The sequence below is a fragment of the Daphnia pulicaria genome, chromosome 1 (assembly GCF_021234035.1).
Source record: "Daphnia pulicaria isolate SC F1-1A chromosome 1, SC_F0-13Bv2, whole genome shotgun sequence".
Lineage (NCBI taxonomy): Eukaryota > Metazoa > Arthropoda > Branchiopoda > Diplostraca > Daphniidae > Daphnia > Daphnia pulicaria.
In genome coordinates, this window is record NC_060913.1 from 26,196,833 (window position 1) to 26,219,338 (window position 22,506).

General features: G+C 48.2%; 3 protein-coding genes across 4 annotated transcripts in view; 2 read left to right on the top strand and 1 right to left on the bottom strand.

The window, feature by feature from the left end:
• Positions 1-9,132, top strand: part of LOC124314183 (rho guanine nucleotide exchange factor 2-like) — a 63,685-nt gene extending 54,553 nt beyond the window's left edge. The window contains exons 2-15 of one of the 2 annotated variants that reach the window (XM_046779302.1): positions 835-917; positions 3,613-3,841; positions 3,956-4,090; positions 4,190-4,416; positions 4,489-4,838; positions 5,255-5,333; positions 5,419-5,999; positions 6,201-6,272; positions 6,701-6,775; positions 6,875-6,912; positions 6,986-7,188; positions 7,251-7,718; positions 7,790-8,077; positions 8,148-9,132. In XM_046779302.1, coding sequence (XP_046635258.1) covers positions 835-917; positions 3,613-3,841; positions 3,956-4,090; positions 4,190-4,416; positions 4,489-4,838; positions 5,255-5,333; positions 5,419-5,999; positions 6,201-6,272; positions 6,701-6,775; positions 6,875-6,912; positions 6,986-7,188; positions 7,251-7,718; positions 7,790-8,077; positions 8,148-9,011 — 3,692 coding nt within the window. In that variant the 3' untranslated portion in view covers positions 9,012-9,132. The remainder of the gene's footprint in view (positions 1-834; positions 918-3,612; positions 3,842-3,955; positions 4,091-4,189; positions 4,417-4,488; positions 4,839-5,254; positions 5,334-5,418; positions 6,000-6,200; positions 6,273-6,700; positions 6,776-6,874; positions 6,913-6,985; positions 7,189-7,250; positions 7,719-7,789; positions 8,078-8,147) is intronic. The other variant, XM_046779311.1, reaches the window with a different exon arrangement.
• Positions 9,133-9,210: 78 nt separating this feature from the next.
• On the top strand, positions 9,211-15,973 carry LOC124320544 (titin-like). Its single transcript, XM_046783372.1, is given in 14 exon segments — positions 9,211-9,323; positions 9,690-9,965; positions 10,052-10,229; positions 10,309-11,713; positions 11,825-12,117; positions 12,120-12,352; positions 12,422-12,593; positions 12,663-12,849; positions 13,492-13,700; positions 13,788-13,915; positions 13,984-14,311; positions 14,456-15,422; positions 15,509-15,672; positions 15,814-15,973. Coding segments are annotated over 14 exon segments (4,797 nt in total). The 3' UTR covers positions 15,958-15,973.
• Positions 15,974-17,607: 1,634 nt separating this feature from the next.
• LOC124315958 (serine/threonine-protein kinase DCLK1-like) lies at positions 17,608-19,504 on the bottom strand. The gene is made up of 9 exons (XM_046781711.1): positions 19,350-19,504; positions 18,976-19,269; positions 18,814-18,911; positions 18,700-18,751; positions 18,512-18,637; positions 18,302-18,448; positions 18,069-18,234; positions 17,781-18,006; positions 17,608-17,713 (listed from the first exon to the last, which is right to left on the bottom strand). The coding sequence occupies exons 2-8, from the start codon at positions 19,201-19,203 to the stop codon at positions 17,807-17,809; spliced, it is 1,017 nt and encodes a 338-aa protein (XP_046637667.1). The 5' UTR covers positions 19,204-19,269; positions 19,350-19,504; the 3' UTR covers positions 17,608-17,713; positions 17,781-17,806.
• Positions 19,505-22,506: the final 3,002 nt, after the last annotated feature.

The window sequence follows — 22,506 nt, forward strand, 5'->3', positions numbered from 1 at the left end:
ACAGCCATTCAAGGCAGCCAAACTATTATCCAGCAATGCGCTCACTTTCTACTCCATCCGGATCAGGTCCTTCCTTTATTCTTCTTATACAAATGAACTCAATAATAATCATTTGAAAAATGTTAAACAACAGGCCAATTTGGAGCCTCAGTTGAATACTCGACACTTTTTAGTGGACGACGAATACTCGAAACCCAATGAATTGCCACGCAAAAGTCTCATCCGCTTACAAGATGCCAAGAGGGTCGTTTTCTACAATTCGCTGGCCTCTGAACGCGTCCAAGTCGTCACTCTTCGCATCTCCGAATACAACGTCGAGGTAAAAATTGGCATTGCAATTCATTTCCACAACCAAACATAACATCCATTCAAATTGATAAAAAAGGTGATGAACGAGAAGTCGGAACCGATCAAAGTTGTAGGAGTAGTAGTAGTAGTGCGCCCCTTTAGGTTTGGGCACAAAAGACGAGAGATGGAAACGGACTAAACTCTTGGAAACGGAAGACGACGGGACATGGATGGAAAATGTTCCAACAGGTCGTAGGGCATAGATCCTGACAATACCTATCGATCCTTTTCCTTATCAATATTCATTTCTCCCTTTCCATTCTGGTATAGTATAGAGTTCCCTGGATATCCGATTGATGTTGTTGTTGTTCATTTTGACGGCGTCTGGCGCTCCTGAAAGGATTTTTTTTCTCCTTCAGGGTTCAGTTGAATTGACAATTGGATTTTTCTAGGAATAAAATTGAATGGAGGAATTTTTTTGTTCCCGTTTTTATATCATTTGTCGATCCTTAATTGAATTGAACTTTTTTCTTTTCTATTTTGCAGAGGACAACCTTCGGCAGTTGCACGGCATCCAGGAGAGTATCCAGCGGATGAGACAAGTCAGCGTGCAGACACTACGACTCCAGGTATACAGTTGGCAATCATCACCTTCTCAGCAGGATCTCCTCTTTTCTTCCCATCGTCCGTTGATAGAGACGTTCATTCATCCATCCGCCCGTCCTTTTATAACTTTTTTTTATTTTTGGCGCTTCGTGCCGAAATGGGGGGAAAGAATAATCTGATGGATGATGGCGGGAGGTGAGCACCGACACATCATCCATCAAATTCAACCCAGGCGAAAAATGGCACGTCACGGCCCAGGGAGGAGGAGGAATCGATTGAATCAGCTTCCTATAGAAAGAAAAACGTGCAATCAGGTTGATATTTATGATGATTCGAGTTGATGGGTTCGTGCTGGTTTGCGTTTAGTTGCTCGTTAAGGCGAGAGAGGAGAGTTGGGCACCACGGCATCGATTAGCGGATTTGGGCGGGTTGGGTCGCAGCAGCAGCAAACGACAGGAGCCACTCGTATCTCCTTCATCTTTCTTTCTTTCTTTTCAGGCTCCTTAATGATGACTTAAAGCTCTGCTCTCATCTCTCTGGTGGCTCCTTCTTCTTCTCAGCTCCTTTGTCATTATCATTTGCCAACCGTATTGTCTCTCTTTTTCTCCCTTTGACTCTCTTCTTTCCCTCGAGAGATCCTGACGGGGAAGAAAACAAAAAAACAAAAAACTTTTGCTCGACTCCCAGGCGCCCAGTCTGCCTGCGTGACGTTTTTCGCCAGTTATTTGCATTGGGCGGGCCACCCACCTTGAGCCAAAGATAAAAGGAGCGCTCCTGGATTTTTTTTGGGGTGGGGGGTTGACAGTAGCAGCTCCTGATTTCCCTGCTACTCGTCGAACCATTTTTTAAAACTAGAAGAAAGAAGAAAAAAATGATTAAATTGTGACTAGGAACTATAGGAGGAGTGTGTGTGTGTGCGGAGGAGGACGCCATTTTCCTCTCGACTCGGCACTGGAGAGGAGAAGCATCTCGAATCGATTCCAGTTGGATTTAAGGCCCTCCAAAAATACCCTTTTCTTCATATTTTTTTCTCTCTCTAACCAACCGCAGTGGTAGAAAGAAAAACACATTTTTCAGTCGGTCTCCTATTTTATATTTTGACTGGGAAACGGTGCGGGATTCACTGGAAGAAAATCAGCCGAGAATAAGGAAACGCATCGATCCCGTCGTGTCAAACAAAATCCTTAAAGAGAGAAAAATACTTTTCCCCTTTCGCGTCAAACAGGAGCAGAAGGTCGAGCTCCTTTCAACATAAAAAAGGAGAAAAATGAAAAGAGAAAAAAATGCTCAGGAGAAGATGAAAACTCTTGACATCTTTTGTCAGTTTCACAACTCGAACCATTCCCCCCCCCCCCATTCCGTCTCCTTATTTTTCAACTGGGCTCCTATTTCTTAAAAAAGAGGAGGAAACAAAAGGAGTTGCGTCTGCCAAAGCCCAAAAGGGAAATGATGAGGAGGAGCCGATTGTTTTCATCTCCTCATTGTTGGGACATTTTGGGATGATGGAAACCACCCACTGGCACAAGAACAGATCCTGTACATATTCCCTGGGTGTAGTTTTGCTCGTGACGTGGGGGGAAGGATCGTTTTGACGTCACGCAACAAGGTCCTTGTGTATGGCTCCTGATCAAGGAGCCCAAGGAGCTCGACAGTGTCTTGTGTGTTTTGCGGTGTTGGTCGCCCAGTGAGAGGACCAGGATCGCTTTGATCAACAAAAGGAGTTCAGGGTGTACATTGTTCAGCGACTTTTTTTGCATGAAAGAGACGCTCACATCCCAGCCAGAATATGTGCAAAATCCTGGCCGTCGCCTAGGTGGCCAGGTGTGGCCAGAGCTCCTGGCGCTTCCAATTACAAAAGAGTCAACAGCTGTCAGCTGTCCTCCTTGCCTTTTTACTCCTCGGCTCCTTGTGTGCACATAAAAGTCAGGAGCCAAAAAAAGGAGCTTCCGCCACCCCATTTTCACTAACGAGTTCCTATTGACCTTTGGAGGGAGGGGGTCTTTCTACTACGACTAGGAGTCGTATCTCTTTACACACACTGTGTATGGCTCCTAGTTGGTCTCTCTACACACTCCAGTGGCCGTCTGGAATATCCGCCGGCTCTTGTGTATTATCCCCCCCGTCTGTGTACGAAACAAACGCGGATGCCGGCCCAGGGTCTCTCTTCCCAGGAGCACCACCCCACACACACGCAGAAACGGTGCGATGACATGGGAGACTATTGGCCGACTCCTCGTTTTACATACAACAATAAAACAGTCGGAGTTGAGAGACGGCTCCTGTTCTCCTACCCCCCAGCTCCTTTGAGGAGATATCTGTTGCTTAATGAAAATCAAGATGGAAGCAAGTACTCCCCCCACCACCAATCGATCCGCACCCAACCCCAGTTACCCCGTAAAAGCACTTAACAACTTTTGACTTTCCTTGGCTCCTTGATTCCAGTTTGTCCAGGGTGGGGTGAAAGGAGCCCAGGGAGGAGTTGGAATTTTGACTTGACTGGGCGGTTTTCATTCAATTATCGTTTCATTTGATCATCTCGTCGGGAATTGGGAACTTGCCAACGGCTGCCGCTCCCTTTTTACCATCCGCCCGGAAGGTTGGAAATGTCATTAAGGGGGGAGTGGGGAGGAGGGGGGCCAATAAGGAGCCCAGCAGAGATTTTTCATTTGATTTCGGCCATTTAATTTTTGTTTTTCTTGTTTGAAATTAAATGTGCAGTCGCAGGTGGGCAGGAGACTTCGCTACGGAGGAGTCGGCGCTGGATGCAACTGGAGCCTTTCCTGCCCGTCGCTGAGCGGAAGTGGCGGTAGCGGTGGTGGCCAAGGAGGAGTTGCGTCTGGATTGGCTGGCCACGGAAATGGCAATAACAACGAGGCAAATTGGCTGGGTGCCACGCTGGCCGATTGGGACTCGCCCACTCCGCCCGGAATGGCCGCTCATTATTGGGGTATGCGCCGGAAGGCGTTTTTCTCCCGTTGACGTCCACTTTTCTTCTTTTCCCTCACTCACTAATTTATTCTTTTATTCCGTCGGCTGGGTTGTTGTTAATTTTATTCCACAGTCGGAGGAGATGGAGGGCCCAGTCATAAGGCCGGCCTGGCCAACGGATCGAAGCGGCGACGCAGCTGGGCCAGCCCGTGGGAAGTGGACGAGATGGGATTGGCGTCAGCCGGAGGCACATGTGGCATCACTTACGGTATGCACACATCTTCTTCCCGTCCAGGAGCCGAGATGGCCGGCCGGCCGACCGGAGGAGAAATGTAAAAGTTCTAATTGTCTCCCACTTTGCACGCAGAAGAGGCAGGAGGAGGAGGAGCTCTGGATGGAGTCGGCGGACGGACGAGGAGCATCAGTTTGAGCAGCGGCGACACGGATAACGAGCAAGACGCCGCCGGAGGTGGTCACTCGTCAAGGGCCCGACAGGCCGGAATTACCACCTCGTCGTCGGCTCTGTCGTCCGGCGAACTCAAAGTCCTGGCCGGACGGCACTCGACCCACTCACTCAACGACATGGGATTTCCCGTAAGTCGATTCGAGTCATTTGTTTAACATTTGAATCATTTAATTGTCAATTTTTTGAAAAATTTCATCCAGTTGATTCCGGCGCTGCCGACGAAACCGCGCGGAATGTCCAAGGACGGCGGTGGTGGCGGGCGGGACGGCGATCCATCCAAGTGGCTGTCGCCGCGCATTTTGACGCTGCAGAAATCCATTTCCACTCCGTCGATCCTGGCCGTCAAGGACGGGTCCAATTTGACGGCCCTGACTTTGTCGAGCATCAAGAACTCGACGGGCGGTTCCAATTCGGCCAGCAGCGCGGCATCCGTCACCATGGCCGCCGCTATCATTGGCCCTTCCGTCGGACCCGGCGCTTCCGCCGCCGGAATGATGGCCAAGGAAACGCAGGGCATCCTGATGACGGCCACAGCGGCTGGACCGACTTCGTAATTTTTCAAACTTTTTCTTTCATTTTCCTTTTTTGTTCAGTTTTTGACCTCAATTTTGTTCGGTTTTTCTTTTTTATTTTCGCCACGCCCCTCGTGTCCCAACCCACACGCCAATTGAATGGATGTTGTTGTTGTTGTTCAGTTCGTCCCCCCCGTATTTCGTCGTACACTGGTTTGGAGAGCGAAACCGATGACGACTCTGAATTGCATTTGAACCACCACCACCACCTCAGTCACGATCACGTCTCGTCCCGTTATTCTCTTGGCAGTTTCGTCGCCGAGTAAGTTTTTCGTTTTATTATTTTCATTTTATTTTATTTTATTTTTCCACCCATCCAACGGAATGTCGCGTGATTTTTCTAATTTTCCCTCCCATTTTCAAACTCACGTGACGGAATTTTATTTTTTCACAGGCCGGGGTTCGAGAACGACGACGACGCCAATTCTTCCAAGAGACGGAAGCGCGGCAGCATCTTCTTCCGCAAGCGCAAAGTAAATCTTTAAATTCAATTCCGGAATTCCGGATTCCGGAATTTTTGCTCAAATTTTTAATTTTTTTTAAATTTCAATTCAAAAGGACAAGGACAAGGAAAAGGACAAGAGCAAATTGAAGCAGCCGCACCAGTTTGTGCCCGTTTGCCATTCGAATTCCCAGCCGTGCGACGTTTGCTCCAAATCGCTGACCAACAAGGCGGCCCTGCGCTGCGAGAGCTGCGCCATCACCGTCCACGAGAACTCGTGTCGCGACCAGGTCAGCGACTGCACCCGGTTCAAAGTGCCCAAGAACATCCCGCTGGGATGGAAAGTCTCGTCGCTGGCCAACCTGACGGGCGCCGGGCACGCCAAACTCCAGTCGTCGCACTCGGCCGTCGGGGCCGCCGCTTTCACGGCCTCCAATCCTTCGTCGGCCGGCTCCTCCCTTTACTACTCGGTGTCGTCCTCGTCGGCCGCCACTTCCGCCGGACTGTCGGCCATCAACAATCACGTGACGGCCGGATCGAGTGCCAACAACAGCGGCAGCACCTGGTCGGTGGCCCAGTCGATCGGCTCCACCCTGCCGTCGTCGTCCAATTCCTCGTCGACGGCCGCCACCAACACGCCGGCCTCCTCCTCACAGACGCCCAGCACCCCCATCGCTAGTCCGCCCTTCGGCAACAGGTAAAACATTTAATTCTCAAATCTATTTCATTCAATTCATTTAAAACGAACATTTTCCCTCCCAAATTTTAAATTTTAAATTTGAATTTCCCGCCCGATGGCAAAAGTGTTGGATTTCATCTTTCTCTCTCTTGTTTGTTTCTCCTTTTATCTTGATTGGGCTTGTTCTTTTGAAAAAAAAAATTGACTGGCCTTGGCCAGCGCCGTTAGCAAGCTCAGCGGCTTGTCGCAACGGTCGCAGTGGAAGCGCGTCGCCGCTAAACTCGGCGTCAAGTACGTAATAAACACACTCGACACAAACCAACACACCAAACACACGTCGATGTCAATGTCGTCTGGATGTTGTGCACGACGAATTTTTTTAAGCCAACGGAACCGAATTTTGGTCTCTTGTCTGTCCATCCGCCCCCTCCTGGATTGCCAATTTCCCAATTTTTCAATTTGATTTTTCGTGTCTTAATTTTTTGATTTTATGGTTTAAATGAATCATTTGCATGATATGACAATCCCTTGTGGTAATTTTCGGTCCAGCCAAATGTCGTGAATGTGGACTCCCCCGCACGATCGTGACGAATGCAGAGCCCCCTGGTGTTTTAGATCTTGGACTTGTTGTTGATTGTTTTTCTCCTTTTCTTTTCTTCTCGTTCTAATTTGAAATTGGACTTTTTTTTTGTTTCTTTTCTTCTTTTTGGTAATTGAAGCAAATGCGGGGCCGGCGCCGACAAGGATCCCAATGATCCGAGCAATACTCCCAGCGAGGATCAACCCAGTCATGCGTGAGTGTTCACTCCACTTCTTTTTCATTTCGTTGAAACTAAATTTCTTTCTTTTTATTAATTTCCCCTTTTTTTGTTTTATTGGTTGGTTCGTTGCAGAACCAACGAAGGAGATGGACACGACACCATCGAAGGAGGTAATAATTAATTTTTCAAATTTCCCGCTCCTGATAAGATTTAATATTCATTCTTATTTGTGATACAAAACAGTTTTCAATGCTGCCGATATCAAAGACTTGGATCTGGACCCCGAGCTGGGCATCCTGGACGAAGAGGCCGAGGCCTGGGTGGGCACGGTCGACAAGAAAATCTCCAAGAAATTGAAGGAGAAGGAAATCAAACGACAGGAGCACATTTACGAGTTTATCATCACCGAGAAACATCACTGCCTCACGCTCAAAGTCATGCAAAAGGTGAAATAATTAAACTTAAATCATTTCAATTCACTTAACGAGTCCATTTTTGCTGGATTCAGATTTTCGCCGAAGGAATGCGGAGGGAGATGCGGCTGAGTTCGGAGACGGTCGACAGGATCTTCCCGTGCCTGGAGGAGCTGATTGAGTACCACCTGCAGTTCCTGCGCCGCCTGAGGCAGCGCCAGCGTCAGGAGTCGATCGTGTCGACCATCGAGGACATTCTGCGGGTCCAGTTCTCCGGTCTGCTGGGCGACCAGCTGTGCTCTCTATACGGTGAATTTTGTAGCCGCCACCAGGAGGCGGTGTCCATGTACAAGGAGATGATCAAGGAGGATCGCAAGTTTGCCGCTTTCGCCCGCCAGTGCACGTTGAATCCGCTGTGCAAGAAGAAGGGCATCCCCGAGTGCATTCTCTTTGTCACGCAGCGCATCACCAAGTACCCGCTCCTCATCGATCCTCTCATCAAGACGTCCAGGGAGCAGCCGGAAGAGTGTCTCAAACTCCAGCAAGTCCTCGGCTTCGTCAAGGTTTGCTGGAAAAATCCGCCGCGAATGTTTCCCCAATTAACTTTCCAATTTATTTCGATCGATCCTGCCAGGACATTTTGATTGGAGTCAACGCCCAAGTGGCCGAAAAGGAGCGCAAGTTGAGGCTGATTGAAGTCTACAACAAGATCGACGCCGAATCGGCCACCACCTACAAGAACAAAAAGTTCAAAAAGTCGGACCTCCTCTCCAGCAACCGGCGGCTCATGTTCGAGGGCGTGGCCTATCTCAATCACGCCAGGGGCAAAGTCCAACTGGTCACGGTCGTCGTCCTCTCGGACGTTGTTTTCTTCCTTCAGGAGTCGAACCAAAAATTCCATTTCGTCACTCAGGACAACAAGGTACCACCGCCCCCCTAATTTAATTAATTTCCCATTTAAATTAATCGAATCTAATTCAATTCAATTCCAGGCCGGAGTCATTTCGCTGCAAAAGTTATTTGTCCGCGAGAAAGCCGGCGGCCAGGATACGCGGAGCATTTACTTGATCAGTTCCAATCCGGACGAGCCGGAAATGTACGAGCTGCAGTGCCAGAATCCGCGCGAGAAGCGCATCTGGATCGATACGATCCGGGCGGCCGTGGAACAGTGTCCGGAAGACGAGGAAGGGAACGTGAGCGAAGGTGAGGAGCAGCGCAAAATCCGCGAGGCCCAGGACATTAAGACCCGCCAGCTGATCGCCACCCTGAGGGAGAAGGATCGACAGCTGGGCAGTTTGCTGGAAGAGAAGATGGCCACCTTTTGCGAGCTGGTGGAGCTGCTGGCCAACAACGAGGACAGCACCAGCTCCTGGCTCCTCCTGGGCTCGGACAGCGCCCCGCCCAAATACAGTCACCTGGTCGAGCAGGGATTCCAGTCTGCCCAGGCCAAGGAAACGCTGTCGCAGGCCATGACGAAACTCTGCCGCCTCCTGGGTTTGCTCCTCTCCAGCAACGCGGCCGCCAACTGGAACTTGTCCCGCAGCGTCAGCTCGGTGGGCGAGAGGCACAGCGACACGTTCTCGATGCCTCTGCTGCCCAAACGGGCCGAAACGTTCGGCGGATTCGACCAGAACGGCAAGGAGAAGGGCTGCGTCAAGAAGAAGTCGGCCACCGATTTGACGGCCGTCGAGTCGACGACAACAACAACGAACAACCAACGAACAACCGGCTTCCTGGTCGGCCCAGACTCCGCCCGTCTTGCAGTTGAACGGCGACCAACAGGCGATGGGATTGGAGCTGGTCCACAACGTCAGCACGCTCCTGTGTCTGTTGTCCAGTCAAGCGACGGCCTTTGAATCGTTGCGCAACCATTTCCTGGCCGAGATCAAAGCCAGTCACAGCGGAACGGCCCTGACGTCGGCTCCTTTCGGCTCCTCGTCGGCCACTTTGGCCAAATTCCAGCACAAGGCCAGTCACAACCAGCGGCTGGAGGAGTTGCGCAACCTGCAGGATCGGCTGTCCAAGGAGAAGGCGGAATGGTCGCGCGAACGGACCATGCAGGAGGAGCACATCAGCGAGCAGCGGAAGCAGATTAATGTGTTGAATTTGTATCTCAACAGACCAACCCTCAATGGATGTGGAAGTGAATGCCCCAATTCGTCGGTTCCGTAAGTCCTGCCATGGGTCTAGGTGTAGTCGCCTCACTGGCCGTTATCCGGAATCACTGGTTCAACGTAAGTATATCTCTTATATTTTTTAACAGTTTGCGTGTTATTTAAGCTGGATTCACGTAACATTTTTCAGGACGTAAGAGACGAGGCACATTGGACAGAATTGTTGGCGGTCGTGAAAGTAACATGGGCGCTTGGCCATGGGTAGTAGCCATCATTCGCGATGGGGAGTTCAAGTGCGGTGGTTCTCTTCTAGATAATAGCTGGATTCTGACAGCTGGGCATTGTTTCCATATGTAAATGACACGTTTTATATTTCCTTAATCATTGTTCATTAATCTTATTACATTGATTTTGATAAAGGTTAGAGAAATCCCACTTTGAAATTCAATTGGGAATGCTACGACGGTCTTCTTTCTCTCCTCTGGAACAAACTCGTGCCGTCCTTTCAGTCTACGTCGACCCGAAATATAATCCGCTTACACTAGAAAATGACATTACCTTGTTGCGAGTGCAAGAACCCTTCCAACTGAACCAGTGGACCGCTCCCGCATGCCTACCTAGTTTGGGTTATTACCCGCGGAACGACACACTTTGCACCGTCGTCGGATGGGGAAATGTCCAAGAAAATGGACCAGAGTGTAAGGCTAAATTTTAAATGGTTTTGAGTTCATTTTTCAACTTACACTTTTTGAAACACATTTTAGCGGATTCGCTTCGTGAAGTCGCCATCCCTATTACACCTCGCTGGAGGACAAGGAGCGCTACGACGGAGCCGTGGAGGAGGTCCGCCGCCAGGCGCCCGTCTTCACCGTCCCGCTCAACAACGTGGCCGGACTTCGGGAAGGAGAGAATTCCCACTTCGAGGGCCGTTTGACTCCCACGGACGATCCAAAACTCAAGGTGAGAAAATAAAATAAAACCAAAATTGCTGGGCAACCAGAAATGATCATTTGCCCGTCTTGTCTTTCTTGTTTTTCAGGTCGAATGGTTCTTCAACGGCAAACCTCTGAAGACGGGCTCTCGCATCCGTACGTTCAGCGATTTCGGCTTCGTCATCTTGGAGATCTCGCCTGTCTACCCAGAGGATTCCGGCGAGTACTCTTGCCGGGCCACCAACGACTACGGCGAGGCCGTCACTTCGGCCTCGCTCAAATGCCAAGGCAAGCGCAACGTCATTTTCGAGTCCCAGCTGCCCAAGGGCATGGAGCGGACCATCGAGCGCATCGCCGAATTGGAAGGACTGGGCGGACGTCCGGCCGACCAAGCGGCCGAAACTGACACCGGCAAACCGCCCGAGTTTTTGAGCCAGCCGGGCGATCTCCTCCTACCGGAGAACGGGCTGGCCCACTTTGAAACGAAATTGACTCCGGTGGGCGATCCCAGCCTGCGGGTCGAGTGGTTCCACAACGGCAAGGCCCTGCTGGCCGGCTCGCGTGTCAAGACCATTTCCGACTTTGGCTTCGTCATCCTGGAGGTGACGGGCGTCTACTCCCGCGACGCCGGCCTCTACACGTGCAAGGCCAGCAACAAGCACGGCGAGGCCTCTGTCTCGTGCACTCTGCAGGTCAAGGGCCGTCAGGGCATCGTCCTGGAGCCGCAGCTGCCGCAGAGCTTCAAGAGCGGCACCCAGGCCATCCAGAAGCTGGAGGAGAACCTCTACAAGAGGGACGAGCCGGCCGCGGCGGCCGACGAGCAGCCCAACCCGCCCAAGTTCGTCAGCGAGATCAAGGACCTGGACCTGGTCGAGGGCCAGGCGGCCCATTTCGACTGCCGGGTCGAGCCTGTCGGCGACGCTTCAATGCGCATCGAGTGGTTCCACAACGGGCGCCCGCTGGGCTCTGGCTCGCGCATCCGCATGCTGGACGATTTCGGCTTCGTGGTCCTGGACATTGACTGGACCTTCCCGCGCGACGCCGGCGAGTACGTCTGCCGGGCTACCAACCGCTGGGGCTCGGCCACCACCAAGGCCAAATTGGTCACCAAGGGCAAGCGAGGCGTCAACACGGACTCGCAACTGCCGCAGGGCATGACGGGCGAGAAGCTCCGAGACTTGGAGCGCGGCCCGGTCGTCGAGCGCTTCCAGGAGGACACGCCCGAAGTGGCGCCTCATTTCACCCAGCAGGTGACGGAAGTGTCGATGGAAGAAGGTGACAATGCCCATTTCGAGTGCCGGGTGGAGCCCAAGACGGACGCCAACCTGCGGGTCGAGTGGTACCACAACGGCAAGCTCCTGCAGAGCGGCCATCGCTTCCGCACCGTTTTTGAGCTGGGCTTCGTCTCCCTGGATATTTTGTACGCCTATCCGGAAGACGCCGGCGAGTACATGTGCCGAGCCTTTAACCGCAAAGGCGAGGCCACCACCAAGGCCAGCCTCACATGCAAAAGTAAGACATTTGATTTTCATCTTAATTAATTCGGCCGGAAGAAAAAACAATTATGATCCAGCCGGAAGAAATTCCGGAAAAAAAAATTCATTTTCAATTTTTAAATTCCAGGTGTTCCGGCCATCATCATGCAGAACCAGATGCCCCGCGGCATGAAGAAATCTGAGACGCTTCTGCAGATGGAAGCGGCCCTGAAGAAATACACGTCCGAGATCTTCCTGACGGAGGACGACATCTATGACGCCGACAAGCGCCAGCCGCCGCGCTTCGTGACTCAGATCATGGACATGCTGGAGCTTAAGGAGATGGAGATGACCAAGTTCGAGTGCCAGCTGGCCCCGGTCGGCGACCCCAACATGCGGGTCGAGTGGTTCTTCAACGGCAAGCCGCTGGCCTACAAGACCCGCTTCACGGCTTCACGCCCATCTACGACTTTGGCTACGTGGCCATGAATTTCGGCTGGGTCTACCCGGAGGATTCCGGCGAGTACGTCTGCCGGGCCACCAATAAGTACGGCATGGACGAGACTAGGGCCTTCATCAAGACGACGGGCAGCAAGGGCATCATTTACGATTCCCAGCTGCCCAAGGGCATGCAGAGCGTGGAAATGATCCGCGAAATGGAAGCCTCCTGGCAGAGGTCCGTCTCCCATCAATTGAATTATTTTCTTTTGCTGGACTTAATTCCATTTTTGGTTGAATGATTTAGAATGCCGGACGAGAGGGCTGAAGCCGAGGTGCTAAAGGAGAAGCCCGTCTTCGTCCTCCAGCCCAAGAACGTCCAGGTGATGGAAGGCGAATGGGCCCGTTTCTGCTGCCGAGTCACCGGCTACCCTCGCCCCAGGGTGATGTGGATCCTGAACGGACACACTGTCATCAATGTAAGGACAACATTTAAAAATAGAAAGAGACGGGCAAATTCATTCAATTTTTTGTTTCTGTCTATCCAGGGCACTCGAAACAAGTTGACGTACGACGGCATGTGGCACCTGGACATCCCCAAGACGCGCCAATACGACGACGGCAAACTGGAAGTGGTGGCCCGCAACTCGCAGGGATCGGCCAGCTGCGTCGTGGAGCTCAAAGTCACGGCCCGCAACGACGACCACCGCGGTGTCCTCAAGAATTCACCCAAACGTGAGTCTTGCCCGCCTCCTCCCCACTGATTTGATCCGCTCTCTCTTTCCCCCTCTTCTAGGGCCGTCGTCCAACTCCGGATGATTTTGTGACTAATTTCAAATTGAGTTAAGAAATTTCCAGGTTTTCGCTCGTCCCAGGAGCTTTTTTTTCGATTTTTCTTTCTTCTTCTCAAAACACGACACACTTTTCACATGAACATGACACACTCAAAAAAACATTTCGCCCCTCCCCATTTTCCCTCCCCCTCTCTCTCCTCCATGGCCCGACATCCGCCGAAGGTCCCCGTTGGTTCGAATCCGGCAAGGGTAAGGTATTTGTGATGAGAGCTGCTTCCCCAGAAATTTTTTCTCTTTCCTTTCTTTATTTATTTTTATTATTTTAGTCCAGCTGTGTCTTTGTAGTCTGTTCCGTCTTCTAGACTACTTTTTCCCACCTTTTTTTTTTCTGTCCGGCTCCTTTTTTTTCCAATAATCTCTGAGAGCTCAGGGATTTTTTGAATGGACTCTCTTCTCCAACCCCCGTCCGTCCGTGTCCAGTTTGTTGGTTTTATTTTTCTTCTGAATTAGTCGACGCAACCCCCGAACCAAAAAGAAATGAAAAATCTTTAGCGGCCCTTTGTCCTATTCTTTGTCTGTCCAGCATGGTATGATAGCGACCTGAAAACTTACCAGAAGGATCGACAGGACAGCGGCGAGCTCCAGCGCCGCTTCGAGGACCCGTCCCGCCAGGCCCAGAGCGATTCTGCGGCCGAGTTCTTCACCAAGAAGTCGGTCCAGGAGACGGAAACGGAGTGGCAGCGACAGGTCAAGAGCAAGAAGAACGACGACTATTACAAGAGCCTCAAACAGGTCCGTCCGATCGCCCCCGACATTTTCAGCGGGAAATTTAAATAACAAATTCTAATTTTTATTTTGTTTTAATTATTCTTTGTCCAGCTGGAGGATAATGTCGTACACAAGGAGGTGAAATTGCGAGAAGCTTCGCACCAGTTCGCCATTCCGGGCGAGAAGATTGTCAAGAGTTCCATGGCCAAGGGCATGGCCCAGAGCTACGAAACCAAATTGTAAATCTTTTCGAAATTTTCAAATTTTCCCGCCAAATAATTTTGAGAATTTAAATTTTTCCAAATAGGGATCACTCGTCGGAGCAGACGGAACAGAGACACGACCAGATGACGACAGTCATCAGCCGCCAGTCGGTGGAGCGCCAAACGGCGACCAGCCGCAAGACGAGCGAGGCCCACCGGTCGGAGGTGCACATCGACTCTGATCGCGGCGGAGTGCCGCCAGACCCGTTCGAGTCGTCTGTTCACGGCCGTGAGGTTCACGTGGCCAAGCAGAAGCAGGTCCAGAAGGAGACCAAGGGCCAGATGGAGATCACCCGCAAGATCACGGCCACCGAGACCACCGAAGTCGAGCACAAGGGCCGCACCCACGAACGCGTCGTCCAGGGCCAAGTGGTAATCAAATCAAACCAAAAATTTTATTTTTCCGGAATTTTTTTTCTTCCGGAATTCCGGAAGAAAAAATTTCAGAATTAGAAAAAAATATTTTGAACGCAATTAATTTCCGTTTATTTATTTATTTTTTAAAATTAAAAATAGAAACCGGCCGTGCCGCCGTTCTTCACCAAGAAGATCCAGCCGTGCCGAGTGTTTGAGCACGAGAGCGCCCGCTTCGAGGTGGAATTCGAGGGCGATCCAACGCCGACCGTCACCTGGTTCCGTGAGGATTTCCCCATCAAGAACTCGTCCGAGTTCCAGATCCACAACTTCAGATCCAAGTCGGTGCTGACGATCCGCCAGGTCTTTATGGAGGATTCCGGAATCTTCGCCGCCGTGGCCGAGAACCACGGAGGCGGGGCCAAGTGCAGCGCCAACTTGGTGGTGGAGGAGCGGCCCGTCGGCCGCGGCGGACTCGTCCCGCCTTCCTTCCTCAGCACCATCCAGGACACGAGCGTCAAGCACCCTCCTGTCGCTATTCTAAGCGCCGGCCAGCTGATCCGCTTCGACGCCAAAGTGACGGGCACCAAGCCCATGGACATTTACTGGCTCAAGAACGGCCGGAAGATCGCCTCCGACATCCGCTACAAGATCCTGGAGGAGGACGACGTCTACACGCTCATCATCATCGAAACGCTGCCGGAAGACTCTGGCATCTACGAGTGCGTTGCCATCAACTCGGCTGGCGAGGGCCGCTGCGAGGCCCAGTGCTACGTCGAGATAGCCCAGGTGGTCAAGTCGGGTGGATCTTCGCCGGAAGCTAAAGGATCGTCGAAATCCTCGACCTCGTCGCCTCGCTTCTCGCTGGCTATGAAGGAGCAGAACGTTCCGGAAGGCCAAGCGGCCGTCTTCCGCTGCCGTGTGGCCGGCAATCCGGCCCCGCAGATCAACTGGGAGAAGGACGGCCATCAGATCAAACCTTCGCGCTATTTCATCATGTCGCAGGAAGGTAGCGACACCCACGTCCTCCGCATCTCGGAAGCTTTCCCGGAAGACGAAGGCACTTATCGATGTGTGGCCAGCAACGCCACCGGCCAGGCCGAGTGCTCCGCCAGCCTCCACGTCATCGGTAAATCTCCTTACATTTCAATTTAAGGATTTCAATTTCAATTTCAATTTCAATTTCAATTTGAACTTTTTTTTTGGCTTTAACAGCTCGCGATTCCGGCGACGTTCCGCCGTCGTTGACCAACCTGGAAGACGTCAACGTCGTTGAGGGCAGCCCCGTCCAGTTCCGCACTTTGGTCAGCGGCACTCCGCTGCCGACCATCCAGTGGATGAGGGAGGGCCAGATCATCCCGCCGTCCAGCGACTTTCAGGTATTAACTTGAATTTCAATTTTTTTCTCTTTGGGGGCTATTCTAATTTCTTCTATTCTTTCCATTTCTTTTCTTTTTCTGTGAATTTGTTGTTGTGCCCGTCTCTATTTTTCCGTTTTGTCCGTCTTGTCCGTCTTGAAGCAGATGATCCAGGAAGGTAACCACGCGGTCTTATTGATCAAAACCACCTACCCGGAGGATTCGGGCGTCTACACGTGTCTCGCCACCAACCCGGCCAGTCAAGTGGAGTCGTCTGCGTACCTGACCGTGCACAGTAAGCCCTAAAACAAAACAAAACAAACAAACAAATACCCCCAAAAATTTACGAAAGAAAATACTCCATGACACACACAAACGCACACACTCTCTCGTAGAGATCAAAATCATAATAATAATATGCCGGCCCGTCCGTTCCGTCGAGACGACGGGCGCTGAGCTATATATATATATATCAAGTGTGTCATTTTTACATTGTTGAACGAAATTGTGCCACAAGATTTAGACTTTTTTTTTCTGAAAACAAAAAAAAAATTTTTTTCCCGCTACTACGCTGAACCGGCCCCAAAGTTATTATGACAAAAAAAAAAAACATTTCAAAAATAAAAAAAAAATAAAAAAAAATTGCAGCTTATTTTTATGATATATAAACCCAGAAGACAAAGAGTTTTGTGTCAAAATTTCTACCAAATTAACCCAAAATTTGCAAAAAATTTAGTTAGAAATTTTTTTATCATTTTAATTATTAACTCGTTATAATATTATTTTTTAATTTTCACCCCCCTGCCCCCTTTCGTTGAATTGATCCCCGCCTCATGATATACGACGTGTGTTATGACAAACTCTTTTTTACCTTCCTTTTTTTTCTTTTCTATCTCTCTCGTCGTGATTTTTTTATTATTTTTGCATTGTCGGCCCGAAAAAAAGCTAACAAAAAAGTAAAAATAACTTCCTTTTTTTTTAAATTCAATTAAAAAAAAAAAAAATTAAGCCGGACGGAGAGTTTTGGAATGTTAACAAGAAAAAAAAAAGGGAGGGCGGAGAGTTGAACAAAAAAAAATTTGCAAACAAAAAGTGAGCCTTGATCGCTGCATAATTTCTGTGTGTGTTTGTGTTGTTGTTGTTGTTCCAGTCAAAAAAAAAAAAGAAAAATAATTTTGGAGAGAAAAAGGCCACACTCTCTCACCCACACTTCTTGTTTTCATTTGCTCCTCTCTCCTTTTGTCCATTTGAATTTTTTGATTTTTCTTCTCTCCTCTCTCTCTCGCCTCTCCCTTTCATTGTGTTTTTTCGATTTTATATTTCATGGGCCAAACAAAAACTTGTTAATTAACACTAACTTTCGGCTTTGATTTGATTCCACACAATTGGAAAAAATTAAAAATTGTAGCGAGAGATTCTCTATACTCCCTCCTCCTCTTTTCCTTTTTTTCCTGATTCATTCGAAAGTGCCTTTTGAATTATTTTTGAACGCCATTTTTTCAAAGGTGATCGCCAAGCTTTTTTTGATATTTGGATCATTATTATTCGCGCCATACTATATTTGAATTGTAGAGCATTAAAACAAAAGACAAATGAGAAAAAGGGCTTTGATCATCTTTTTTCGAATGATTTTATTATTACTATTATTATATCACATGTCGGCCTTTTTTATTTTTGGAATTTAAATGGCTCTACCGTACCCCCCCTTGCCCTCCCCTCCCCCCCAAAACCACGCCCTTTTTTTGCGCGCTGTCTCGCTCTTTCCTTGTCCGTTCTGCCTTCCTTCTATTTTTTTTCCCTCTCAAAAAAAAATACAAGCAAGTTTCAAAACGAAACGAACGAGAACAAAAAAAATACCAAATTGAGTAGTTTTGACTTTTTATTATTATTTAATTAATGGACAAAAAATCTGAAAAAAATCACACACACACACACACATAAGTGACTTGGGTGAAGTTTTAGCAGTAACTTGTGCAACTGACAATTCAGTCGCAGAATGACTTGTGTCAAAATGAAGTCCTAAACGACTACACTGTTGAGTGTCGGGCCAATCTTCATCCTCCTGCGAATAATTAAAAAAAAAATTAATGGCTAAAAGATTTAAGAAACTTGTACATTCAAAGACAGACCGTTAACCACGGATGTTGGAGAACCTCTACAACGCAGAAAATCTCAGCCCAGGATCAGTTTGGAGCATGAGCGTAATCATGTCTTTAGCCATCTGGCTAGCATCATCCCAATATGGTGATGCAAATTCAAAATGTCCAGCCAAAATAGTTTCAAAAAGCTCCTCTTGATCATTGGTTGGGCTCACGAAAGGTGGATAACCACATAGTAGGATGAAAACAATAACTCCTAGATAACGAGTTATTATTATGATTATGAGTGTAAGTAATACTTATGATTGGAAGCCATACCCATAGCCCATACGTCCACTTTCAGCCAGTATCCCGTCTCAAGAAGGATTTCGGGAGCCACGTAAGTGGGTGTACCACAAACCGTGTACAGCAGTTGATGCGTCTCTTCAGCTAAACCAAAGTCGCCTAGTTTCAAGGAGCGCATTCCGTCTGGTAAATTCACGACCTGAGTAGATAATTAAAATGTTCTTAGCACTTGACCGATTCCAATGATCCAACTATGTAAATCTTACAAAAAGGTTCTCCGGTTTCACGTCACGATGGACAATATTGAGCGAATGGAGATCGGAAAGGGCTGAAGCCAAATCCGACGTCATTCGTTTGGCTTCCGGTTCACTAAACTTGCCGGCAGCTGCAATAGCGTCAAACAAGTCGCCACCCTGTTTAACATGTATGAAAAAACATGAATTTAACTCCGGGTTTTGAATATCCGGGTTTCTTACCTCTACAAGTTCCAAAACAAGACAAAGAATACTGTTGGCATCAATGACATCATACAGCTTAACCACATTTGGATGTCTTAAACGACCCAAAACTTGAACTTCGCTTTCAAGTACCACTTCTTTACCCTAGCAATAAACCGAAAAATTAATTACCTTGTTATGTTTAAAAGATAATCTTGATTTCTTACTTGGCAACGCTTTTTGTCAATTAACTTCAAAGCATAACGATCTCGTGTTCGCCTATACAAACAAAAACAAACTTGTATTTTAAACCTTTAACAACAAAAGAGTTGATTGCTTACCTGTCGATTCCCTCACGAACAACTGCGAAATTACCGTCACCGATAATACGTCCGATCTCATACCGAATTTGGACTTCTATTGGCACATCCACGACCATCTAATAAATATTCATCCTGTTAAAAAAAACTTGCACGTTATTATTGAAATGGCATTAATCAAACCTGATTGGAAGAAGCCAGTTCATCCGGATCTTCATAAACACGTGGAAGGGAAGAATCAGATCTTTTCTTCGAGAAAGTGTGAGCGATCCTTCCAAAGAACGAATGAGAAGGCGGCACGATTCCGATTCCAAGGGAATGGCACCGACATCTCGATGACGGTTGTAGATGAGCATGCAAATGAGCACCGGATGGGAGACCGGTAGGTGTATTAGCAGCTCCGAATTCCATCCAGCTCGGCTCGGCTCTGAAACGGTGACGGATTTTCCGATCCACGAAGCTACTCCTTCGGAAAGACTGGAAAAATAAAATTATTGATTAATTAGTTACTCATCATCTACCAGAAACAGATTTTAAAGAAATTTCATCATTATTACCGTCCTGAATGGCCATGCACCTGTGTCGTCCTTTTTTTCTTCCACGGAGGACTGCTGTTGGCCGCGTCGCGACCCACTGGACTAAAATAGGAGAAATCAGGCAATGGAACAACCGCTGGTTGAAACGCCCGTTGCGGCCACTCGAAAGGCTCGCTGACTTTGAAATGTGACGCCAGAGTGAAGCCAAACGCGAATTGAGGGTTGGCGTGTAAGCCGAGCGACGAGGACAAAGGGTTCCGTTGACCTGCGACAGTTCAAGATCGGCGTAGAAAGGTCGATTCGCCACAAGAGCTCTTAAACCGATTGGGCTGCACCAAGGAACAAGATAAGCGCAAGCGTAGGCGCCGTTACAGGACCAGACCCAGGCCCGCTGCAAAAAATTTGCCCAGCGCCAGAGCGGCCACTGTGTCCATTTTCTTTCATTTTCTTCCTCTGTTCCTTTTTTTCCAGTCCTATCCAGTCCCATCCTTCCGCTTTATTCTTCCAGTCATTTATCTTCCAGTCGAATTCTTACCTGTTCTACTTCCGGTCCATTTCTTCCATCCACTTTCTTTCATTTTCTTCCTCTTTTCCTTTTTTTCCAGTCCTATCCAGTCCCATCCTTCCGCTTTATTCTTCCAGTCATTTATCTTCCAGTCGAATTCCCCTCGAATTCCATTCCATTCCATCGAAATCCATAATCCAGGCGAATTCCCTGTTCTACTTCCGGTCCATTTCTTCCATCCACTTTCTTTCATTCGCTTACTCCGTCTTTTCTTTCTTGTCCTATCCATCAGTCCCATCCTTCCGCTTTATTCATCCATTCTTTCATCCATTTTCTTTCATTTTCTTCCTCTTTCCATTTCTTCCAGTCCTACCCAATCAGTCCCATCCTTCCGCTTTATTCTTCCGGTCATATCTCTTCGAGATTTGTCTTGCATTTTTTCCGTTCTTCCGTTTCATTTCCTCTACATCACGCCTTATTTATTTCTTATTTTTCTTAAAAAATTTGGTGACTTTCTTAGCCCCGTTTTTAACATTTTTTATCCCTTTATCTTTTTTTTCTTTTAAACTATTACCAAATTTTTGTATTTTTTCTTCTACTTTTTCTAATTTCTTTTTGAACAATTTTTTTTTATTTTCTGAGGGTTTTTTCCCGTCTTCTTTTGGTTGCTGCTGTTCCCGTTGCCCTTGTGCCATTTGCTGATTGGTATTAGTTTGTTTGACTTTTCTTTTCTCCGTTCCACTCGGTTCAGTTGTTCTATCTGCGAGCGTCTCGTCGGTAGGGTCTAGGTCGGTAATTTTTTTTTTTTTTTTTTTTTTCAATTTCTGGAAGTTTTACTTCTTCCTGGATCTCTTTGACGTCCGGTTCTGGTACGGAAATCTTTTCCGGTACCAGTGTTTTCTCAGTGGAAGAACTACTTTGAATTGGTTTCGTTTTGCAGGCTGTCTGGTTGAACGTTATTTTCGCAAAGATGTTATTGAAATCGAATTTAAATTGCGGAAACCAGTTCGTCCCAATTAATGGGTTATGTTGACCATTGTAAACAAAAACTGGGACTTTGGCTTTTTGTCCATTGTACTCGCAGGAGATTGTGCACTGACCGGTTAGAGGCAGGATCTTATTGCTCGTATCCCAAAGGACAATCTGCGTCGGTTTTAGTTCAGGCTTGCCGATCTTTTCCCAATCAGCCGAGCTGATAAAGGAGTATGCCGATCCCGTGTCCAGTATCATCATTAGATCCAAGCCCTCGACTTTGACTTGCACCTGGAAGTCATGAGTCGATCCAACCAAAAGCTCAAGGGTTCAGGTTAGTTTTCAACACAAAACAAATTTTCTATTTCCCAGTCTGTCTGTTTGTTTAAAAACTAAAAGTTTACCGGACCAGCTGTCAAAAGTCCCGCCGAGCTCTGTGCCCCCCCCCCCCCTTTTTGGGTTTGTTTGAACTTTTGATTCCACCCAATCAAATGTTATATACCGAGTTTATTCGGTAGGATGTTCATCTTCTATACTACTTTTGGGCTCCCTGAATATATTTCTAGAGCGTCTGGGCGTTTTGGTTTAATTGGCCAATTTGACTTTCTAGTTTCTACCTCCCACCGTTGAATGTTTGGCTAATGAGAAACGCTCTGTGTGCACCGCAATCGAGTTTGTTCTCTTCTATTTATCTTCCTGCTGGCGGCCGGGGAGGGAAAGACTATTTACTTATTGAAATGGAGTCGCGTCCGCATTGGGCGGTTGACGGATGTATACTGCGTGTGCCGTTTCTTTTCATCTCGGATTTAGCCCGCCAAATTTGAATTTCTTAGAGCCAGGCGCCCAATTCCCCGTAAATTGCGTTACGAATCAAGAGTCGAGTAAATTGCCTCGTCGTCAAATGTTATATCGTTGATGACGTTGGAACTTTTTCCGCCTTTTCTATTCCGCCTCTTGTATATGACGTTAGGATGATTTTGAAATTCAAAATAAGAAATTTGAATAGTCAAAAATCGAAAATGGGAGTGGGTAGAGGTAGATCTTTGCAACACAAAAGAAACGACGTAAATATAGGATTCGTACGCAATAATGGGTTATATACAGATTGCCATCACCGAATCGATCAAATCTTCTCCTCTTTGCGCTGCGACATGTATATCCCGCAATAATTGAAATCTCCCCCCTTCCATCTCTATCATGTCAAATGAGCTTTACCCCCCTTCGTTTCGCCTTTGGACTTGTTGTGAGACGGACAGAGAATCTATCTGCTTTTTGATTAGATGAGATCGTTATCCTTTTTTTTGCTAATATAAGTAGCAGTAGCCACTTTCTCGCTTGTCATCATTTGTAGGGACTATTGTGTGGACATCAAAGTCGAATTCGATCACGGCGACAGCTCGGATGAGAGGGTCTCCATTTCACTAATGCGTGTACACAGTGTCGACACCGGCTCCACGGCGGTCTAATGTTAGCAGCAGACGGACAAGGGACTTGTACAAATGCTGGAATTGTAAATGAATGCTAAACCGTTTGACACTTTTGCGCTTTTCTTTTTCAGTCGTTCCTATTGGTTTTTTGGGTGGGAGGTTCTCAGTCGTCAATGTACACACGTACACACGATCCGTATTGATTTCCCGGATTTCCAATGTTATATAGCCGCGGCTCGACCGCTCACGAGATGATCAATCGATGGTTTGTTCT

Bases quoted from the DNA above. Each gene is read 5' to 3' on its own strand.
- LOC124315958 (XM_046781711.1), bottom strand. From the start codon at position 19,203: ATGGAATTCGGAGCTGCTAATACACCTACCGGTCTCCCATCCGGTGCT. The intron at 18,449-18,511 runs GTAAGAAACCCG...CATGTTAAACAG, and splicing joins TTGTTTTGGAACTTGTAGAG to GGTGGCGACTTGTTTGACGC. The intron at 18,235-18,301 runs GTAAGATTTACA...TTATCTACTCAG, and splicing joins TGAAACCGGAGAACCTTTTT to GTCGTGAATTTACCAGACGG.